General features: G+C 39.4%; 1 protein-coding gene across 2 annotated transcripts in view; it reads left to right on the top strand.

The window, feature by feature from the left end:
* Positions 1 to 2,081: 2,081 nt before the first annotated feature.
* The window catches only part of CCDC34 (coiled-coil domain containing 34), a 31,258-nt gene continuing 16,107 nt past the window's right edge, over positions 2,082 to 17,232 (top strand). For both annotated transcript variants that reach the window (XR_008972782.1, XM_057414432.1), the window contains exons 1-3: positions 2,082 to 2,287; positions 6,578 to 6,710; positions 8,305 to 8,412. Coding sequence is in view for 1 of the 2 variants with exons in the window: in XM_057414432.1 (XP_057270415.1) it covers positions 2,097 to 2,287; positions 6,578 to 6,710; positions 8,305 to 8,412 (432 nt within the window). In the remaining variant the exon portion in view is untranslated. The remainder of the gene's footprint in view (positions 2,288 to 6,577; positions 6,711 to 8,304; positions 8,413 to 17,232) is intronic.

The raw sequence follows: 17,232 nt of genomic DNA on the forward strand, positions 1-17,232 counted from the left end.
CTGATCAGATTATAGTTCAATTTCTAAATTTCAACTGTTACCATAAAGAAGATTTGGCAAATTCAGGTATTTCGTACAGTTGTCAGGGTAGTTAGTGATTCAGGGTAGTTGATTTATGCCTAGAATTTAATTCTCTTCTGTGTTAGTTACCTGTAAAATTGCTTCCTTAACATCATTTTCTATGTTAAATGGTTTTTCAGCTTCTGTGGATGGCAATTAGGGGTTACTTGTGAGCAATTTGTCAGGAGCGTTTGGATGTTCAGACATGCTGATTGGCATGACTGAACAGACAGAAAGTATAGGTCTGTGAATACATCACTCTGTCTTTACTCTGAATTTAACTCCCTGTTGCTAGATAGCTTTAAGTACTTACTCCATAGTCTATGATGGTGTTGGTTCAGTTAGCACTGAAAGACTGAATGTACTTTTTGCCATTTCTTTGGTGAGAAAATAAGCTGTTTTTTCAACAGTGGTAACAACCATAAGGGTGTGTATATATATTTATTAACTAAGCTCAGTTATTTGCAGCAACTTCATTGTGTCGGTTTCATTTTGCCCTAGGCTTCAGCAGAGTTGGAGATTAATTCCTGCCAGGGCAGATGTTTTTTAGAGGGAGGCTTTCCTATTATGGTGCTAAATTCACAGAATGAAGGTTTTGCTGTGAAGCATGTCCTCGTAACATGCTGTTTGTCTGCTTGTCAGGCCTTCTATGGCCATAGGAGTGGTGTACCTGAACCTGCAGGGTTGTTGTTTCAATCCTTACTATTTAACAAAGGACGTTGTTTGGGCTCTTACCATGCCTGTGTTATTAACTAGGGCAGAGTGGCTGTGGAGCAGGCTTGACAAGTTGGGCAGAGCAGTAAGAAGAGGGATAACAATGGTATTATTTTATACGTCACTTCTATTCCAGTAGCGATGCCTCAATCCACTGAAAGGTGAATTGGCTTTTACCTCCCTCTCTATAGGTTGTTGAAATGCATAAACCTTGTTACAATGCTGAGGTTTCTTAATATAAGCTACTTGCCCAATTCTTGTTCTTGAATGGCCAAGGAGGGGCTTCCCAGGAGGGAAGAGAAAGACTCATGTACGTGTCTTTGGAAAGATTGCAGCTGGTTGCTGTGTTGCCTTGAGATACTCATTTCCCAGTTTCAAGCCATCCCAGAGTAGCAGCTGTGGGTCTTCCATCAGAAGCAAGAGGTGCCCAGTGCAGTGAGCTCCAGAATTCCTCAATTCAGTGAGACAGGACTTTTTTGTCCTCCCAGACTGTTGCCAGTCTTCACTATGAGCTGGGCTTTAAAGCCAGGGAAGGTTTTCAAGCCTTCCTCAGATGGTTTGAAATTGCCTTGTTGAAATACTTGAAGTTTTCATTCCCACCGTGACCTGGAGCTTTGCTCTCAGTGCTTGTTTAACCATGTAGTAAAAACGTTTCTACTTCCTGGATGTCTTAGCAGCATGCAGCACAAACACAGACATTCATGTAAAACCATACGTGGTTCCTGTTTAACAAGGCTGAGGCATTGCACTGTGAGCCTTGTAAGAAGTCAGTCTGATGTGAAGTTTTCTTGTTGTAACTTTACTTGGCATGAAATTTACATTCTAATGGTATTTTGTTGTCTCCAATGCTTGAATCATCAGCTTACGTTATTTTAGGTGTCACTTGTCTTGGGCTTGGCTGTTGGAAAACGCTAGCTATGTTCTTCTGACATGTTGGAAATCATCATTTACGCGTGAGGTTGCTGGTTCCCGTTTATTGAACGGCTAAATGTGCAAAACTGTTCCTCAGGAAGAAAGAACAGCTGTACAGAGCTCATGTTAAGAGCCCAATGCGGACCAACGGGGACAGCGTCTCACGGGCCCGCGGGCCCCCTCAGCCGGGCTGAGGCAAGGCGCGGCCGGCGCAGGCGCGGGGCGCGCCGCGGGCGGGCGAGAAGATTGGCGGCGGGGCGTCCCGGTTGCCATGGCGGCGTTTGGAGGAGGAAGGGGAGAGGAGGGAGCCGCGGGGGCCGCCGGGAGAGCGGTGCTCTCTGGTGGCGGGCGGGAAGAAGCCGTTGACCGTTGTTCGGTGCTGCCTTCTACTCCCGGTTCCGCTCGCCGGCATGAGCAGCGGCGCCCGGACCCGCGGCAGGAGGAGGAGAGCCGTCCACCTCGTCTCGCCGTCCTCTGCCAGTTCCGAGGAGCTCCTCAGTCCCTCCGGCAGCTCCCCGCTCGCTCCCGCTTCCCCCTCCAGCTCCCCGAGCGGCGAGGAGGAGGAGGAGGAGCGGGCGGCGGCCTCTCGGGGAGGCGATAGGTAACCCCTGCGTCCGGGCCCGGGTTCGAGCAGGGAGCTCGGGGCCGGCCTTCGTGTGAGGAGCCGGACTCCTGCACTCGCCTCCCTCTGCTTGAGGCCTGAAGGTTATTTCACATAAATATAGATTTGTTTGCATAGATAAGTGCTTTAGGCAGCTCCTTCGTTTTTATGGTATCTTAGGAAGTTGCAGGTTACAGAAGGACCTTCTGTTAGCTACGTATTTTCATGGGCTTATAAAATACCTATAAGCTGTTAGCCTGATCCTCAGGGTCTTTGCAACTTTCAGAAGTACATCCATTGTTGTTATCCTTTTAAATGCTCTTAGAAACTAACAAGCTGGTTTGCCTGGTGTACCTAGCTAGAAGCAGTTTTGTGTGTATGCATTGCACAGGTCTTCTTCCCGTGGCTTAATTTCATTCCCTTTTAATTATATGCAAACTTAATATGTCTTCTTTCCTTGGGATCTGCTCTGCCTGACAGGAGGATAAATAATTCTTATTTCTCCCTTTAAAATGGAAGGGGGAAGAGCAGGGAGCACCTGTCTTATTCTGGAATACTCTCTTCACAATGGAAACTTTGCAGATCTGTTCAGTAACTGATGGTGGATGTTACTAGCAAGTGGGATGAAGGAAGCTGAACTTCACAGGGGTGCAGGGTCTCAGTGTGGCTCTCAAGCTTCCATGAAGGGCAGTGGAGGAATATATACCACACAGAACTTTCCTTACAAGCATGTCTTGAAAAAGATGCTAAAAGTCCAGGGAAAGTATCCAAATGTAGTCAGGGAAGCGTCAGACTGAGAAGGATAATAACTAGCTTATAGTACTTCCTGTTTCAGGTTTTGTTAATTCTCCTTTTACTCCTTCCCAGCGAGCAGCAATGTTCACGTACTTTGAAGTTCTGTAGCACTCGGTTCAAACCACTGCATGTCTTTGCAGCTTGAGATGCTGTTTGAGACAGCTCTCAATTTTAGGGCCTGTTGCTGCCGTATTCCCTGACAGCGGTAAGATATGACTGAAAACGACCTCTGTTAGGGCCTGAGCTTAAACAATCTCGTTAAACTCTGCGGGCACAATATAGACTTTGCTCATGCAGACACTGCATCTGAATAATACTGGTCTGTGTTGTAGTAAGTGTCTACTAAATGTTCATTTAGCAGCTTCCTTGTATGACTGCCAAGATCTGAAAAGTATAATAATAAAACCCACTTCTTACAGCCACTACCCCCCACCCCACCCCACCCCCCTCCGCAATATGTACACACTCTCTCAGAGTCTTTTTTGTTGTTGTCCTCTTAAAACTGCACAAAAATTAGCCGGAGGCAGACATTTAATGTGTGAAATGCAATATTTGCAAAAGAGAAAGGCCTTGTTTTCAGCCTTGTGAAACGGTGTTAGGCATTTTCATACTTTCATTATGGATCAGGGTTATGTTTGATGGCATGACTAAAGTGAATATATGGTAAATGATAATCACAGTGTTCTGTTAATCAGACTTCAGTTCTAATGCCAAAAGGATCTAATTTAAGATGTTTATTTAAAAAGAAATGTGCACTTGAGCATATGGTACATTAAGTCTTTTAATTATTCTGAAGAAGGTCATAGCTGTGAACATATTAGCATTTCAGAAAATGGTCCCATGAAATTCAGGGTCTGTGTAGCTTGAAATACATAATTGGTGTGCAGGGAGAGTGTAGTTGGATGCTCATTGAAGGATTGGATTCTGGTCTGTGCTACAGTGCCACCTGAGAGCTTTAGACACAGTAGTGCAGAGAGGAGAAATGTGTCGCCTAGCAGTTTTTCATATTGAGCTTGTGTTGCCTTCTGTTTTAACTTCATTTTCTGATAATTCTTATTTATTGCATACAGCAAGTTTTTAACATTACTCTGATTCTTTTTAACTTTTTTTTTCTTTTAGAAGTCAAAAGCTTCCACTTTGTAATTACTGATACAAGAAAACACAGTAAATATTATTTTTCTTACTTCTGTCCTACTAGTATTTTTCTCAGGTTGGTTTAATATGTCAGCATTATTCTAGTAGAAGGTGTCTCAATGCAAATCATGCAGAGCGAAAGAATGTATTGAGGAAGTATCCCTGCCCAAAATGTCAAGTCTGGACAAAGTTGTGTTGGTTTCCTAAATTTGAATGCATAATACTTTTATCTTTTTCTTTAATAAACTTTCAGAGAGCTGTTTTCTAACAAGATGTGCTCTTATGAATTCTTAAGTTGCATCCCTTATTATATGTATCTGTTTAAAAACTGTGTTAATTTTTAGGTCTTTGTTAATGCTGTAGCATAAAAGCCCTGGTGTGCAGCAGGAAGTACTGGAAAATGCTGGGCTTGGGAGTGCTTGGACTGTGCTGTGTCTGTCCATGCATTGTGTTTGTGTCAAGGTGTCCTGCTGGTTCCACTGTGCTACATTTCTGTGGCAGCACAATATAAAGAGGGTTTCTCTTAGGGGAAAACATCCCTTTTCCAGGTTAGTTTCACTGTGAGTCAGTTCTCCTGGGTATGTTATGGCTTGGCCAGTGAATAGTCATGTTCGCACACACACCTGTGGGTAACAATAATAGACATTAGGACCAATGACATTGTCCCCGAATGCTTTATGTCACAGAAGTATATTCTAAAGAGTACTGGGATGTAAAACGGTTTGGCAACAGAGTATTGCTGTTCCCTGTGGATATGTAATACTTTTATATTGATTAAAAACAGATATCTTATGCTTAAAAGTTATTTCAGGAGCATTAACATAATATGCTTGTTTGGATGCCTATTCTGTAACTTGAATTCAGTAAACAGAATTACTCACTGTAGTGAAGTAGGTAGGTGTTTCCAGAACCCATACATCCATATAAAATACTAAAATGAAGTCTAGTTTCACTGCTAAGTTGTAAATAAAAAATTCTGTATAAGATTGAAGGAATCTTGTAAAGAAATCTACTGGCACGTTCTCAGTTTTCATTGACTTTGAGCTGATTGTACTGTATTATATATGAAATAGTTCATGTATGGAATATTTTAAAAGATATTTCTTGCCTGGGGCTAGGATTGCTGCATTATTTGTGAGTACAGAAGTTAGGAGTTATGCAAGATATCCTATTAAAAGTTTAATAGAACCTTGTATAATATCATCAAGTATTGTATGCAAGCCACATTTGTTAAGTATGTGACCTGGGCTCAGCAGCAGCAGTCATTTTCTCTCCTTCTTAGTAGCTGGTGCAGCGCTGTGTTTTTGACTTTTGGCCTGGGAACAGCACTGATAACACCGATGTTTTTAGTTGTTGCTAAGTAACGTTTACTCTGACCAAGGACTTTGTGAGCCTCATGCTCTGCCAGGGAGAAGGGGAAGCTGGGAGGAAGCAGAGACAGGACACCTGACCCAAACTAACCAAAGAAGTATTCCATACCACAGCACATCATGCGCAGGATATAAAACTGAGGGCAGTTATCCGGAAGGGTTAGATCACTGCACCGTTGGGCTGGGTATCCGTCAGCGGGTGGTGAGCAGTTGTATTCTCTTCCCTTTTATTTCCCTTATCATCATTATTATTATTGGTGGTAGCAGTAGTGGTTTTGTGTTATATCTTAGTTACTGGACTGTTCTTATCTCAGCCCCTGGGAGTTACATTCTTCTGAGTCTCCTCCCCATCCCTCTGGGAGCAGGGGGAGAAAGGAGGGGAGTGAGAGAGAGACTGTGTGGCTAACTGAGTTTAAACCATGACAGTATGTTTCCTGTGAAAGGTTTTTAGGGTGGACAACTTTACCTGTTAGAATGAATGGATTCTTAATACTGAGATTGTTTGATATCATTAATCCAGTTCTATAGGACATGAAAGAAGAAAAAGCATTCACGGTTATCCTTTGCTTATGCTAAAGGCCACTTTGTACATGGAGCCTCTCTGTGACCAAGAACAGGGTGTTAATGTTGATTTCCTTTGGTTCCCTTGGTTGTGAGAAGGAAGGTAACACTTTGATGTTTCTGGTGTTAGTTTCTGTGGTTTCTGTGTAGTTCATAAGAGGTAATACTTAAATCTCTTGCACGGTTTGGAACAGGGTGGGGAAAAATGACTAATAAGCTAGAATTTACTAAGTAGAAGATAAGGGGGGTGGTCAGAGGTGCACTATATATGCCATTTATTCATTCTGGGGATTGCTAAGCAAGTAAAAAAATGGTGGAATTGCTGTCACAATATGCCATAAAAAGAATGTCATTTTGCAAGGCAGCAGCACTGCTTAAGTTTTCAATGAAATATAGGTAATGTTCTGTTACATTTCTCATTTTGATTCAGGAAGGCTGAAGACTCTGACATAGCAGAAGAGAAAAAAGAGTCACCTTTGAAAGATAACCTTTCACCATGGGAAGAATGGTTCATTGGAAAAGAGAAGGAGCTACGTGCCCGCTTACAAGCTAGAGCTACAGAGGTGAATACATGCAGTTGGCTCAGTGTTAAGTCTAATAGAAGAGAGCAAGCACAGGAATTATTTTTTTTTTTTGGGTTGTGGAAACCCAAGTAGTTTTATCCATTATTTTTTAGTGTTTTGGGCTTCTGAAGCATTTGTGTTTGACAATGCTGACGTGATTCACGCTACGTGCATTCTCTTTTCCTGAGTGTTATGCTCCACACATGCTTAATACTCTGCTTATCCAACTCCCAGGTAATGGGACTTTAAAGTACTCAAGCATTTATATAATTGGTACCTTAATTTTCATCATGAGTACATACGCAGGTAGTAAAACACGACAGGGTGTGTGCTGGGTGTAAGTGTGCCAAGCTACTTGATTAGATATAAGGCACAGTGTTGTTACCCACTTAATGTGTAATTATACAACTGTTTGGTGTCCTTTCCCAGGATAGGTTCCCCTATCCCAGGATTTTTCCTTCCTTCTATATTTTGCCCCCCTGCAAATTACATGTTTTGAATACTGGGGCTGGGGCAGAATTAAGTGCAAGCTGTATCTTTTCTTGATTAATGTATTTCTAGCTGCAGTTGATTAGATGATACTGTAAGTATTGAGTAGTGATTAGAACAATCGCATCAAAATTAGATCATTTGTCACTTCAGTTACTGATTTACTGTTTGATCTTGAGCAGTGTCCTAACCTTTCTGTGATTGTCTTTAGCTGTAAAGTGAATAATGTACAGCTGTTCTGTGTTGTTTATAAAACACCCACTGCTGGAAGGTTCTGGAACAGTTGTTGAGAGGTTAGCATAACACCAGAATAGTTTGTTAAACTTGAGGAATATGGTATGATCTGTTAATATTCACCACACATTTAATGACTTTCCCTTTAGATTCAATTCATCTCTCCCTATTTTAATTTTTAAATACAAAAAATGAGCCAAAGTAATTTCTGGTGTCATGTAAAACATATAGTTTGTGTATGGAGTTCTCGCATGGTCTTGATGAGTAATCAAAGCAATTTATTCTTGTGTATCACATAATAGCATTTATACAGTACTAAATGTAATCGAGAAGAAATCTCTCATATATTAAGAACAGTTGTAGGATAAGCATTACTTAAAGCCATGTAGAAATCAGTGGAATAGGTAAATGGTTTAAAATTTATTTTTAAGATTTTAAAAGCATTAGATGTTAAACTGCAATATATGCAACTCAAACAGCTTATATCAATCAACCTTTTTGTAAGATGCCAGAAGAGAACAAAGTATGTAATTGTGATATAAAAATGTGTTACTACATTTGCATATAAAAAGTATCCTAAGAAGAAATTGTGAAGTCCTAGGTCTTTCTCTGTCCTTATGTTGAGGACAACAGAACTGCACACAGTGCTCCAAGTGGAAATACTTATTTCCAGTTCTTATTCTAAAAATTTCACACTTGCGTTTCCTAATATTTGTGTTGACTTTCATCCATCTTTTCCAAAATCTTAATGACAGAAAAATATCTAAGTCTAATGGTTACATTGTTTTAACTGCAGCACTATTTCCAATATTGAGTGTATTGGTGTAGGCGGTCACCACAGATTTAAGATGTATACTTTTTCTTTAATTAGGAGAAGAATATACAGCTTGAGAAGATGAAGCAAAAGCAAGAATGTGAAAGGAGGAAAAGGATAGCTGAAGAGAAGCATAAGGAATGGGTCCAAAAAAAAAGAGAGGAGGTAAATACTGCTTTGGCTGCAAATACTCGAGCAAGTACCATGCTTTAAATAAATCTATGTAAAATTTACTTAGACTGGACAACCTGTTGTTAGTTGGAATGAATGGCTGTTTCAGTTGAGAATTCTAAAACTATGCCAACGCAGTTAGACATTTTTCCAAGACTGATTTCTTTTTTGTTTTTTTTTTTTTGCTTTCTATAAGGTATAAAGAGATTTGTTTTCTGAGTAGTCATATAACTGACAATTGGCCTACATCTTGTGCAGTAGCCTTCTGCTAGTTATAGCTGGAGTCTGGTCTTCAGTATACCTTACTGTTTGTGACTTCCTAGGTTCAGTGTGAAGCATTTTGGGTAGAGTGTGTGTCTTGATTGTCTGCAATGTCTTGTGCACCAAGTAGAGCCAGAAGTTTGAGTCAAGTACCATTGTGGACAGGCAAATAGTATGCTAGAGTTCAGAGGGATAATTGAAGTTTGAGGCCAGATTCAGGAAATTATCTGTAGGCCACAGTATACAATTGGGAATTCCTTCATCCAAAAAGTCATTTCTGAGGGGGATCAAAAATTTTTTTAAGTTCTCTTGAGAGGGATGTCTGTGTCCAGGGTCAGAATCAGACACAATCAGTGTGACACCATACAGCTCTATGTTGCACAAAGCAAGGCACAGAAACGGGAATGCCCCAGATGCTTGGGTTTGTTCAACCCCTCATAGTTCATGGGCACATGGATTCGTTGGCTTATGGTCTTAGCAATGCCAGTTGTTTCCTGTTCTGTACTCTGGTACTGAATAAAATGAGATGAAAATTGAGTAAAGATATCACAGTGGCACTAGCTGAGCTGGATATCCAAACCTTATACGTTTGTCTTCACCATTTCAGAACTCAGGATTCAGTCTACAACTGCTAGAATTACCTGTGTTTTGATCTAACCTAGGTTACTCTTAGTCTCCACGCTGACTGGATGATTTGCATAAACCTACTTCAGAACCAGTCCTGCTCTAAGAATTTGTTATGATGTAAAAAGGTTTCTTCCTTATTCAAATACACAGCAAAAAGTAGTAGAAAATTTATTATTCAGCACTAACAATGCTGTTCTCTTCTAAAATGCAAATTAAATTGTAGGTGTCTGTGGCTATTTCCTGGCTTGGAAGAGTTTGGGCTGCCTGTTAAAATTGTTCACAGTTCAAAACAGTGAAAATTTTCATTTTCTCTCCTCCCTATCCCATCTTCAGCTTCTGTCAATTTCTACCTGCTTGGGTGCTCTTTGGACCTTTGTCCTTGTGGGTTTACTGAGCTTCTTTGCTGTTATTAATGGGAACAGGAGGGTTTTTTTTAATGCTAATCAGGTCAGCCCAGAGGACGGAGATAAAATGTAATTGTGTTTGGAGTTTATCATGTTAGATTTTGGAAGGATAAGGTCATCCTTAGGCCATGTCCCAAGCTTTTACCAAAAGTAATCTGATTTTCATTAAAATTGTATGATTCATTAGCTAGTCTTTTCTGTAAACCACAGAAAATGTTCTTGATTGAAATCAAGAACAAACTGAGCTTAAAAGCTTAGCTGTCTTTAGGATATGCTGCATAGACCTTACCACCTTTTCCACAAGATTTTTTTGTGGATCTGGACACAGGCTGAAGGATAAACATGTCAACTCAATGACTAAGAAGGTGTTTAAAATTGCATGAGGATCTGCTCTGTGATTTTGCCAGGCACAGACATGAGACTGGCTGGCCTGTAGTTCCCTGGGTCCTTTTTTTTTTTCCTTTTTTTTTTCCTTTTTTAAAAATGGGGTTGTGTTTCCCCTTTTCCAGTCGGTGGGAACTTCACCAGATTGCCACAGCTTTTTGAATATGATGGATGACATAGCCACTTGCTCCACCAGTTCCCTCAGGACCCACGGATGCATCTTGTCAGGTCCTGTGCCCTTATGCACTTTCAGGTTCCTTAGATGATCTTGAGCCTGATTTGCTCCTACAACAGGTGGTTCTTCATTCTCCCAGTCCCTGCTTTTGCTTTCTGTCACTTGGGCAGTGTGGCTGGAGCTCTTCCTGATGAAGTGGAATGTTTGTGCATAAAAGAATTCTGCTGTTTTCTGTATGCCAAGCAAGTTTTCTTGCATTTTATTGCATGGCAATGTCAATTGTGATACTTTTGCTGTTAAACATAGTGCTTTTGGGTCAGGTTAGGAAGCAAAGCTTGAGCCCCATTCACTGGCAGTTTTCTTTTTATTGTTTTAATATATATTTAAAACTATATGCTGTGAATTTTTTGATGTTTCCAATTATTTTACATAAGCTATTTTTGTAAATAAAGGAACCATAGCCATTTAGTGTTCTATGTAAATAGCTTTCGTGATTTGAAAGGTTATAAATGAACTAGAAGTAATATTTTGAAATATGAACTATCAAAGAACATTCTAAGATGTGAAATATGTTTATGCAAATATGACAAAATTTTCCAGCTCAATAGGAATTGAAAGTTTAATAAAATTAACTGTCAGGTGCTGTCCTGGTTCTACTAATGCCTTTAGAGTTTCCAGTAAGATACCAGATCTCTGGAGGACAAAGGTAGTCTTGTATTTTCTCTCTCCTAAAGTGGAGTCATTTTTGTATAAACACAAGTCTGTTGGACTTGTTTTGATTTAGATGTAGTAGAGCTTTATTTTTTAAGAAGTCACTGGAATATCAATCTTTCATCTATTAAAATCAATATTTTAACACTAAAATATCTCCAAACATTCCTTTGATTCCAGAAGAAAATTTGCACAAACCCGACATGATTTTGTATATAACTAAAACTTCTTTTTCTTAGTTACTGATAGATTTATTAATAAAAATAAGGTGGCATGACTATAAATGCTGAGCAAGTAAAGCTGGTGTTCAGTGTCTTGTTTTCATTTTTAAATTGGCCTTGATTTGAGTGGTATGCAGGACTGAACAGCAAAGCCATTAGAATATGTCTTAATCTTTCAGGATTGTTAATTAGTTGCTTGGTTGCTAATTGCTGCATTTAGTCTCCAGTTTGGTTGAGAGCCCTTGTGTAGGCAACGAATAGCTGAACCATGAAGTTTGAAAAGAAGGGAATTGATGTCCTCAATTCCTATCACATCACAGAACTGAATCTTGCATAGGTATTGAAAACTTAACTACTGTCTCATTTTTTTCAGGTTAGAATTAATGCTCATGAAAGCTTACTTTCTGTATGTAAGTTCATTCTGGTGCTTTATGTGTTGTTTTCTCAGCAAGAAAGGACCCATACTTAGAGGAATTAAGTTTTTTATTGAAAATAAAACCAAAGAATGCCTAGAATTTATCATTGCAAAAAGAGACCCTTGAAATCTATCATTTCATGCTTACCTATTGACTTCCTGTAGATACTGAACAGATCAGTTAACTTCAGTTGTTATTCTCCACCACTGAGTAAGTTAAAAAAACTCTAACAACCACTAACACCACCATTACTTCACCCTCCTCTGCAAAGCTACTTCATTCTTAGAATGCCGATAGAATATGAACTTAGAAATATCTAGTGTGTTCAATTTGTATATATGCATATGTGTACATACAGAAACGGTGAGATTGGAAAAGACCTTTAAGATTATCAAGTCCAACCCTTACCCCCGCACTCCCAAGTCCACCACTAAACCATGCCACTGAAGACCTTGTCTACACGTCTTTATATTACATATTGTGGGTTAGCTCCAGTAGGCAGCTCAGCTCAGCCCAGCACAGCTGCTCGTTCCCTCCCCCACAGTGGGACTGGGGAAAGAATCAGAAGGGTAAAAGTGAGAAAACTCCTGGGCTGAGATAAAGGCAATTCAATAGGTAAAGCTAAAGCTGTGCACACAAGCAAAGCAATATAAGGAATTCATTCCCCACTTCCCATGAGCAGGCAGATGTTCATCCATCTTCAGGAAAGCAGGGCTCCCATCACCCATAACAGTTACTTGGGAAGACAAACACCACTACTCCCAGCATCCCTCCTTTTCTTCCTTTCCTCCAGCTTTCATATGCTCTGGGTCTGGGATATCCGTTGGGTCAGCTGGAGTGAGCTGTCCTAGTCATGTCCCCTCCCAACTCCTTGTGCACCCCCAGCCTGCTTGCTGGTGGAGTGGTATGAGAAAGAGCAAAAACCTTGAAGCTGTATAAGCACTGCTCAGCAGTAACAACAGCAGAACACTTGTTTCCATCACAAATGCAAAGCATAGCACAACAGGAGCTGCTATAAAGAAAATTATCTCCATCTCAGCCAAAACCCAGTACATATGTAATATATGTATTTGCAACAGTAACTGCTATCTCAAAAGTAGAATGATTGCATTCCCAAAACCATGTAATTCTGAAACTCATGCTGTTAGCATCCTTGTCATTGGTCTTTAACTGGCATATAATACTTTGTGCTATATTAATGTGATACCTATATTAAGGTGATAGCAAAGTTATAAGAGCACAGGTAGTGAAGTTACACATTTTATATTGAAAAAAATCATTCTAATACTAATCTTAATTTGACTCTATCATTTCTAATACTTTCTGCATTGTTCTTACAATTTACTTTGCTATTGGCTGGTAGTCTTCATAAGAAGGAAAAATCAGTATGAAATGTGAAAGCCTAAGACCAATACACTGTCAAATAATGAGTGACAATGAGAACATTGCAGCAGACTTCCCTTTCTTGGTGTGCCTCATGATTCTTCTCAGAAGAGAGAATTAGATTCCAGCTGTTACTCCAAAGACATTTTGTTTAATGCATACTTTATCTCACTATTGTAACAGAGAACACAGATGGTTCAGCAGCTTGACCGTGACTTTCAAGTTAAAAAGTCATGCTCACTCCTGCTCTCTTTCTCTCATCCAATGGATTGTTAATTATTTGGTGAGGAGTGGTGGTGCCTCTTCAACAGAAGAGGTGGAGAATCCTATCATCCCAGCCTGCAGCTTGGTAGATGGAATCTTCTCCCCACAGTGGGACATGTTAGTTTGAATTCCCTCAGGCAGAAAGGCAGTGACATCTGGATTTTCCCTGTCCTAGGTTAATGTTCTAACAGCTAATGTTCTCAGTCAAAGCAGTGGTTGCTGCTACATTTTATGTAAAGTCTGATGTGCTGTGGTTTTTGCTGACAGTTTAGACCTGAAAGAGATTCTGGGACATTCACCTTGTTTAAGACTGAACCCTTTCAAGAAAGTACTTGTGAGGGAAGCTTAAAATCTAGCATGCTTTCCACTCCTGAGAACCCAACTGCGTTTAAGAATTCAAGTTTCCTGTTTATTTACCTAAGTCTGTCTTTACATAGTTAAACTCTCTTTGTGACTGGGCTTAATTAAGGAGTTTTTGTCTGCATATTGTGGGGTTTTCCACATCTAGACCTAGAGTACTTTACAACGTACTTTACTTTTTAGCACAGTGTTGATGTGTCTTCAAACAAAACTTTTCAGTGAGGTTGTGCATGGCCAATGCCATGCTTATAACTGTACTTCGTACCTGGCTCATAATTTTATCCAGACTTACTTTCTACTGTAAGTAGAATGAAATAATTCTTAATGTTTAATGTTAGAATGAGTTTTAGATATACTTCTGGAGGAGGAGGTCAGAGTGGCAGATGACTGAAATAGGAATGCCTGTGTGTTTTAACAGAATTCATGGAGTCTGTGCTCTTCTGAAGCCTCTGAGAGTGTTCAGGGACTAATTACACTCAGACTTTCTGCTTGTCACATATATTGAATACTCACATGAAAGGGCATGGTTTGGGAGAAAGATGCATGTATGTAACCATCTTCAAATTCTCTAGTTACTAGACTGCAGTGGGGTCTGCACTGACTGTGTGAACTGGAATAGTAAATCATAAACACGCCTGCCAGTAGACAAATGCAGCTCAGTGTTGTTTCACTGACCTCCTTTCTGGCCTCTTCTTCTTTTTGCATATCAGTTCTTGAGAGGTTAAAGAAGTATTTCTGTGGGCTAGGCTTGATGACTGAGCTGTGTAATATGGCTAAATTGAAAACATAATAAAAATTGGCTGAACAACTGAGATTTCTGAGGCTGCTAACTGTGATTGATGCTCAGGATTATTATGACGATAAACAGGGAAATTTGGATGTATGTTCTGCTGCTAGTAATGTGGACTTTTCCTACATTTTACCATCAGTCAGCATCAAATAATGCTAGCATGTGGTAGCTAAGATGTCAGAGCAAACAGCTGTAAAATAGAACCATCAGTTATCTATGAAAAGTGTTGTTATGTTTTGCAGACCAGAAAATGGGAAAGGATTGCCATAAGAAGTATCTTAAAAAATATAAACCCCAACATTAATTTCTGGAAAGATATCTGTTCAGTGGCACCCACATAGAAAATGTGGAACAGAAAGCAGCTCTGTATTGTACCCTTTCCAGCCTCTCATATATTTTATTAATTTTCCCCACATTGTTCCTGTTTCAATGGCAATTGGGCTTTTTTCTGCCTGGACAATTATTTCATATTTCTACCTTCTGTTAGGAAGAAAGTGGAATGCTTCTTTGAATTTTAAATTCCTCTGCCAGTTCTCCTCATACACAGAGGTCTGATTTTTCTTGAAAAGTTAGTAGTTCTGCTGATGAGGCATTGGAACTGACTCAGTGACACACATGCTATCTACTGAGTCACTACCTCTGCTTGTGGCACAGCTGGGTTTGTTTTGGGTGGGGAATTAAGTGACTTAGCTCAGGATTCAGTAGTTTCTAAGGCTTGATAGGATCACAGCCCAGAGCAGTAAACCCGCAGGGCAGATTTGTATCATTTCTCCTTAATAATGTGCTGGGGTGGAGTGGAAGGAGAACAAACCTTTCTTGCAATGGGTAATTGGATGTTTTACAATCAATACTTTAATTTATGTAATACCTGTAATCATATTTTAAAATGTACGTAAATTTTACTAGTGGCTTAGTGAATAGATTATGTCTGTTTGGAATGCAGGATGAAAGAGAATTTTTAAAACCCAATCTGACAACACCAAGCACAAACAAATTACATAATTTCCCTCCCCCCATATAATGTGTAAGGAGAGTGAAAGGAGGACTGAATAGCATGGACATTAATATGCACATTCCTAGCATTTTTGATAGGTTTGTGTGAGGCAAAGTAGTTAGGATGGGGAAGAGCTTGAAAAGGCCAGGGTGACAGGAGCTTGGCATTAAACAGGTTATTAAAGCAGCTGGGAATTTGGTTTATACTAACTTTATGAATGAAAAGCTGTTCTGTGCATAAGGAAAGAGGAAACGTTTCTGATTTGTCTGCAGAATAATTTCTAGGCAGCTACAAAGGCTGCAGTTCTTCAGAGAGCCTCCCCATCTTGAGGATGTCTCACTGGAAGTAACATTTAGCAACAGTTGTAGCTTTCATGGTAGCATGCGTGGTATATCGTTGTTTGCATAGGACCTAATTTAACTTTGGGTCAGCCTAGATAGTAGCTACGCTCATCTGAAGTACTGTGAGTAAAGATAATTTAAGAAGATTCCCTGCCTTTTGATTACAGTCTTCAGAAAGGTTTTTAGGCTATTTTCTGCTTGTAATTGTTGCCCATTATTGAACAATCCCCCTAGCTATGGAAGGGGCCCATTATTTATTTTTTTTCTTTTTCATTTTTTTCCTATATTTATTTTCATGTTTTTTGTGTAAGACCCATAGCTTAGAAGAGGTAAAATGGGATGAATATTCCTGCTCTTGTGTGGTTTTCTGCTTTTTCATTTATTTATTATACTTTGCAGTTGTAGTTTTAGGCTCTTGACTTCTGTACTGCCAACTGGAATCATTCTTGAGTCAGCATAAGTTCTGCTAAACTACACATCTCCTTTTATTCAAGAGAAGTATGCATAAAAGAAAAAAAGATTCTTTAAAAGAAAAATATTTTTATTCAAGAGTTCTTTTCTGTGAAGTGGAAACTGATGTCAAATCTTCTGCCTCTCTTCCGAGTCATGTGCGCAGCTTGTCTGGTAAATATCTTCGCCTTTATGTGTGTATGCAGATTCTTCAGAGCTAAGCAAACTGAGCAGAAATAGTGCTGTATGAGTAGAATCCCAGACATCTGATAAAGGTTATGAAAAGGAAGGGATGGGAGAGCTATTGTTGGTCTTCCAGTGAAAATACCTCCTGCTCAGATCAAGAAAAGGCTATCTGTATGTGCTTGTTTGCTTACAGAATGGTCCTCAAAACATTGAAAAGATGCAGAAGTGAATGAAACCTCTGTGTATTGTATCTTTCAAATTATACAATTATATAGCAGTTTCACTTCACGCAGTTGCCACTTTTTGCCTACCCTAAAAGGTGTTTTCTTATTTTCCCTTTCATCATTTAAGAGGATAAATATGTAGATGGATTCATAGAAGTTGGTATGCAAATAGACTAAAGAATAAAATAAATGTAGAGAATACATGAACATAAAACATAAAACATGAACTGTGTTATTTTTGTGTCAGTTTATGGTTTTGTGTCCTGAACAATCTGCATGTCTCAGTGACTCTCAGAAGGGGACAAGTTGTCTGACTTCCATTTGGAACTGTAGTTTGCTCTGGATTCACTGAAAAGTAAACCTAACATGTCATTGTCAAGAACTGCAACCTGTATTTCTTCCCCAGAAAAACTGAGAAGTGTCTGAAGTGTTTTAAAAAATGTTGACTAAATCAAACAAAGTAGTAAACATCATAGCAAAAGGAGTCCTGAAAGTAATTTTTGTATCATATTTTGTGACAGTTTTCTATGTTTAAAATTATTTTATCTGGGACCTGGTGATGATTGATTCTGTTTTCAAAGACCTTACAATGTTTCTTTTTCTCAGGTCTATGATAATTTTAT

Source organism: Pezoporus wallicus, unplaced genomic scaffold (assembly GCF_028554395.1).
Source record: "Pezoporus wallicus isolate ANWC-B61680 ecotype Strahan unplaced genomic scaffold, APGP_CSIRO_Pwel_v1 contig_5967, whole genome shotgun sequence".
Classification (NCBI taxonomy): domain Eukaryota; kingdom Metazoa; phylum Chordata; class Aves; order Psittaciformes; family Psittacidae; genus Pezoporus; species Pezoporus wallicus.